Below are 6,307 nucleotides of genomic sequence, written 5' to 3' on the forward strand. Positions count from 1 at the left end.
TATCGCGTCACCTTTTGAATTCTGCGCGTCAAGTGGCCACCACGACCCCGCGGCGGCAAACTAGCGCGACTTGAAATCCGGAAAATAAATCCATCATGTGTGAGCTCTGATTGGATCAGTTTTTCCAGTGGTCATCTCAGACCGCTTTTTAGATCGGTTACTGGATTATATGTTACAAGTGTTAGACCACGAGGGGCGTATGTCGGAACGTAGTCTTTATAGTACGGAGACGAGCGCGGTTGTACAGGGTGTTAGCTACGACCCACTGAAAACATTTTGACTGAGTGCAGCCACGCAGGATCGTGAAAATGAACCCGACTTTGCTCTACTTATTTTTAAATAATTTTTGAATGAGTGATGCTTGATAGGTGCGGTGAAAACGTTCTCACTGGGCCGCTTTCACCTAACATGTACCTTTCAGAAACCCGACGAGCTGCGGCAGCTTCGCGAATGCTGCGCCCTCTCCCGACTTGAGATATTTAGTGGCTTTCCAGATGTTATCGTTGTCTGCGAGAAACTCATTCTACTACCTTTGTTTTCTGGGGACCCACTGCCAAGGCCTTGGCGCAGATCAGATCGGGTCACTTGTGTTTACCACAAGAATCATCATATACCGCACTGTAATCTAAATCTAGGTGAAAATCTGAAAGGAACATCAAACTGAAGTGGAGGATCTGGGAGATTTTTCAAGTGATATTTTTCGAGTCTTTAACCGTATTGAAATACACTGAAGGTGTTGCATGACGCCGAGTCAAACTGACAACCCGCAAGAACGTTTAGCATAGCGCTAGTAGCAGTCTTTGACTGAAAGCAGATTAAAACACTTTTTGTCCACCCGAGGCTCGCAGGACTCATATCATTTCTCTTAGGTAATCCTGAAGCACTCTCATCCTCCGTGAAATCTTTCGCTAGCCATCTCATAAATGAGTCGTTGACGCTGGCGCAGTAACGGCTCGCCATTAACACAGATCTTCAGTAACCGAGATTCCCAACGATTGCCATGTTGCGTATACAGTACAACATGGTAATCACATCCAATTCAACCTAGGGAAATTACCACCCAGAAACTTAAGAAAGATAATTTTTCTGAACAGAAACATCATACCTGATTCTTATCGACCTTTGAAGCTAATATCCAGATGACTGATTGGAGCTGGCTGCTGAGCTCAATTTTGACTTCTCGGAGTGCCATCATTTGCAGTTTGTCGTACTGGCGACAATGATCCTTAGCGCTGCAAACCTGCCTCACTTTCTTGAGCGACTCGGAAAAATAACGCAAACTTCGTTTGCTTAATGCCTTCTGGAGGATTCCATCAGATCTGGCACAAGCATGCCTGAGCGCATCCACTACTTTGGGTAGGTCAGCGGCCTGATCCCAGTATGACCTTCGGTCTTCAGCGTCTTCAATCTCCAGGAGAATCAAACCCAGAAATTTCAACTCACAGCTCCAAATCGACAGCTTTCGATGAGACTGCAGATTGGCTGTGCAAGATGAATTTTCACGTATTATCTGGTTATCCAAGTGCAGATCACATAAGAGCCGGCAGATCAAGATTCCCAAAATCAAAATGGGAATAACTTTCAGGGCGCATAATATGATGAGGATGTTTAGAATAGGGGCAAGTAGATCAACGAAGATCACCTGAATACAAAATCAGTACGGTAAATGCATAGCCATGTGTATCTATCTACCTGGCGGAAAGAAAGCAAACAAATATGCTTACTCACCTGTTTATCCTTCAATAGCCTTGATTCGGCTGCCAGCCCACTAGGCTGGTTTGATGTCGTCTCGTAATTCTGGGAATGTGGCATGCCATCGTTTCGCTTTGTTTTCCTCCATTTTACTGCGCCAGGCTGCATACCAAATCGGTCAACCCACATGAAGCTGTTATCGTTCGGCCAAACTTCGTACGAGAAGTCCGCAGCTCCTTCTACCGTCGGATGCACCATCATTATTCGACATTGTGCATTCTGTTCAGACCCTATCTTGATGATAGGCTCTTCTATCGCTTGGAAATTTGATAGGCCCGATGGGTGAAATCTTTCTGGTGGTGGAGGACACAAAAGCGTGACTGTTTGGCCCTCAGATATGCGCCACGCGAAGATTGCTGAAGCCCCATGAACATAATGACTCCAATTTTTAGAAGTAAGCTCCGTCCTGCGGCATTGGGCGCATTCTGGTTTCATTAAAGGGCCCATTGAGGTAGTCAGGGTTTGCATCTGGTGATCTTCGGCCCATTCTTGGGCAACCGTGCGAGGTACGCCGCTCCATAGCACTTGTGCATTAGTGACCCAGTCGTCGGATAAAAACTGTTCAATTATCGGAATTGCCTCGATCGGCGTCAAATATCGGCTGATGATTTCGACGACTTTGTCTTGCGTCAAATTCGGGACGTGAAGTCGCTGGATAAGTCTTTCCTGAGCATCCATCAAATCGGGTACTGTATGCAGATTTTACTTCAACTGGTACTCGAAATTTGAGAATTCCATTCATCTTTTTGTATAATAAAATTAAAAACGACTGACTGTGTGACATCATGCAGAGCAACTCAAAACGTCATGCTCTAGTGGCGAAGATAAGAACTCATTTAACTTTGGTCTGAACCGTATTGGCGCGGCAGGAGTTGAATGACAGCCTCTAAAATTGTACATACAATTTCTGGTGCAGTATACAAACGATGATGATAATTCTATTTGCCCTGTCTCACAATGAAAAAGCCATACTGTATGCAGGTTACACTCACACACAAGGAGTAGCCTATGGTGGTCAAAGGGGCGTTCGAGATGAGGCTGCCGCACAAGAGCAAGCCGCTCGGAGCTGATACGTCTGGCTAACTAGAAGCCGCCTTCGATGATTTTCTGCCGGACCCACCTTCGGTGATTGGAACTCTGGCCCGCCACAGCCAGCGGATCACCTTGCCAGGATCGTCTGTCATCGACCAATGTCTCTCCTGAAAGACGTCCAGCCTGTTCAGGGACAGCGTGCGCAACTGACAAGGGAGCCGGTATCCAAGCGGGCACAGAGTTTGTGCTAGTCTCGGCTGAAGTTGTTGCGGATGTTGCAGGGTCGAACAGATCATCGTCTGTCCACCACGGGTAGGAAGATTCAAGGTCCAGGTTAATCAGCCGGAGATGACCACTCGCTCTGGTATGGACGATATGATGTACAGCTGCACGTACAGGATCGCTTGCACATACTGCGATCAATTAGCGTTGGCGTAATCTCACAGGGTACCTGCTGAAGGAAACTTACCCGAAACCGCGGTCGCTCCGCTTGTACTGTCCAGCAGGTGCGCCAAATCCTTGGCAATGTCGATAGCTTCAAAACGGTACTTCAAACGCGTGCGGTTGCGATAACGAAGTTGATCCACGGGTCGAGCACCTAGGATGTGTGTGGTAAATTGCAGGATCTGCTTTTGAGCCAGCCCACCCCTAGTATGATCAACACGAAGGGCTTCACTCACATCGAAACCCCGGTCATCTCGATGGCCATGCTCCGGACAATCGTCTCGGTCAAACATCCGGTCGAGTTCAAGGATCTGCGAGATCTCATCCCCGACCCAGTGGGGATGGTCTATTTTGGTCAGCACAACAATGCAGAGCATCTGCAACAGGGAAACACGTACTGAAATCCTTCAGCTCAACTTGCCACAGAACTTCTAGTCTTCGCACTATGTTCCTCCGGCTTCGACTTTCTTGAACAAGATGCCGCAGGAACGGCAGCGCACGGAAGAGTCCAATCCCTTCCAGGACGAACACAACGGTCCCGTACTGGCCCAAGTGAGGTGAATGTCCATAGGGACCCAGCACACACACTGGAAACTGAATCGTCACGTGTGCGCGATTGGTGGCTTGTGCGATTCTTCTAGTCATACCCTGCCGAGGTCGGGTGACTATCCGTACCATGCGGGTTGCCAGTGCTTCTGGTGTGGTTTGCACTGTATCCACCGAAGCCACATAAAATGCGGGAAGCTGCAAGCATGCCCTGACTCCCCAGTGTGGCGCCCAGAGTTGTACATACTGCCCCGGCCGAGCCGCCCACTCCACCGGCACCGCAATATCAAGCCATAAGAGCCGGTTCGAAGACCGCACGAGAGTTTGTCGGGAGGTAATGCGCCATGACCTGTGGTGCCACATGGTATGCAGACATGTCCCGGCACCCCAGACAAATCCGGCGCAAATACCTCCAAGTAAAACCCACCGGTAGGGAGAGGTTCGGCCAATCAAATGATAAAAAAGAGCGGGTCGCAACTGAAGCAAGCATATGGTGGACTCTGAGGCCGAGCTGTGGCCACCGTCGAAGAATCGCAGCGAGCGTCCAAGGTAAGATCGAGACGAGACTACATCCGGCCTGTGTAATGTGAGCCACTTCAAGTCAGAAATACCGCGGGGAGTATACGAGGGCTGCCGTTCTCTGGGCTGCTTGACGTACCAGGAGTGGAGTGACGAGGGAAGTTCCGAGGGCAGTATTCCGAGCAACTGTGCTCAATACGGAACCATGAATGAGGCAATGCAGTACGCAAATGCGGCCCAGCCACCGATGAGCCCATTGGAAGATGTGTCGTTCGACACGGTAGACGTGGGCTGGAAAGCTGAGGCTAAAGCCGGCGCATAGGGGAATCAGATGAGTAACTGCTAAGCATCCAGCTCGCTTCTGCACATCCGCCCAGTCTTGTGTTTGAAGGCTGATTGCGATGATGTTGGCAATGACCAAGGCTGCAAGCACTTCCCCTTGCAAGTATGACGGGATATCCAGCCGCTGGAGCACGCTTGGTGTGGGTGCTTGGAAAAAGCGTCTCCAAGATACTGCGTGTTGCAACCTGAAGGATAAGGTGCTGAATCGGCGACCGAGGCTATAAGAAATCCAGCATATAATGGCGAGGAGGCCACAAAGACCAAACTTGTCTTGAACGGAAGTCTTAGCAAGCCATTGGGCAAACTTTGACAGAGAGCCGGACATGTTGTCAGGCGGGGCAATATCCGGCATGCCAGAATAGTATTATATTTATCAAAAGGCTGACTAGAAAACGCTGACCTAAGCTTTTTTTGAGCGGTCGGAAGCAACTCTCAGTGTTGATGCTGTTTAGATCAGCGCCCTCTTTTCTGGCTCACTAGGTTGAAGAACGGTTGACAATGATTCAGCTCTCAGCAGAAATCCGTGTCGCGTCCACAAAGCCCCAATCAATTTGCATTGAACATGGCCCAGACCGAATGGAGTTCTACCGACGAGCATTTCTGTCTCTGGACCCGAGACTATTACCGAAGATCCTGACCACAGCATTCTGGACTGAGCCGATTCTTGTGATCAGGGTAAACGATATGGCGATTCTCCTTGCTCAACTCTTTCATGAGTCGTATCCAATGGAGGAGTTGGAAGCAGCTTTCAAAAAGGTCCCTGAGATTCTGCAGTCAAAGTCTGATAGGGTTGTAGTCACAGAAATATTTCACGTCAAAGCATTTGAGCAAGCATTTCAGCTTGGCTATATTGGTAAGTCGTCAGTCGTTCTGGGCAGAAGAGATACTGAGGATGATGATGGAAAAAGATTACAGCAATATTCGAAATCGCCTTCCATCATTTGCACAGACAGTTTGGTCTAGAAGAAGGGGTCAACGCAAGTTAATCCAATTGCAGCTGTAGAAATTGCGGTTAAGCCCCACATTATATCTAAAAGCAGTATAGCTGGACCTACAATTGGACTAGCGGCAAGGCCTGAGAGAGTTTCTCTTTGAAAAAGATGGAAGCCAATTTCGAATTCAGCTGTACACGTCGCATGTTTTGGTGTTTCATGTTTCCTTGGCTATTGGCAGCTAAGCCTGTCTTAATCATTGTGGTGTTGTGCGAACGAATTTGAATTATTGCAACGGACATGATTAAGATCTTAGGGCGGAAGGATACGCACATTGAATCCAATGAAAGCATTGTTCTAATTTAAGCAGTATATCGGCAACGGCGACCCTGTTAGTACGGCGCGGGGCACATGAGTGAGGTGAATCAAACGTAGCCATTGCTTCTTAGGGAGATCCTTGGTTACATATAACGACCTGCCGAACTAGCTCGGGCTAAATCGTTGCGAATGCGGCTCTTTTCCAGGTTCTGCAAAAATTTAACTTAGCCCTTTGATATCTTTTCTTTTGGCCCATGAGAAAATGAAATCCATGTACCAGTCACAGTCTAACTGGAAGTCCATCGCTAATCGTAGGTCGCATCACCGATTGGCCACCCTTGAGATGTGAGCTGTCCACGGAACTTAGGATCATAGACTGGATTTGTCTTGTCCAAGGTGGCCACATAGCGATTGCGTCCACG

General features: G+C 48.5%; 1 protein-coding gene across 1 annotated transcript; it reads right to left on the reverse strand.

The window, feature by feature from the left end:
• Nucleotides 1–1,099: 1,099 nt before the first annotated feature.
• N7466_001524 (uncharacterized protein) lies at nucleotides 1,100–2,430 on the reverse strand (the record flags this gene model as incomplete). Its single annotated transcript, XM_057160922.1, has 2 exons — nucleotides 1,100–1,642; nucleotides 1,729–2,430. 2 exons carry the CDS (start codon nucleotides 2,428–2,430, stop codon nucleotides 1,100–1,102), a joined length of 1,245 nt encoding a protein of 414 aa, XP_057024207.1.
• Nucleotides 2,431–6,307: the final 3,877 nt, after the last annotated feature.

The sequence above is a fragment of the Penicillium verhagenii genome, assembly GCF_028828195.1.
Source record: "Penicillium verhagenii strain IBT 33310 chromosome Unknown utg000003l_segment0_segment0, whole genome shotgun sequence".
NCBI lineage: Eukaryota > Fungi > Ascomycota > Eurotiomycetes > Eurotiales > Aspergillaceae > Penicillium > Penicillium verhagenii.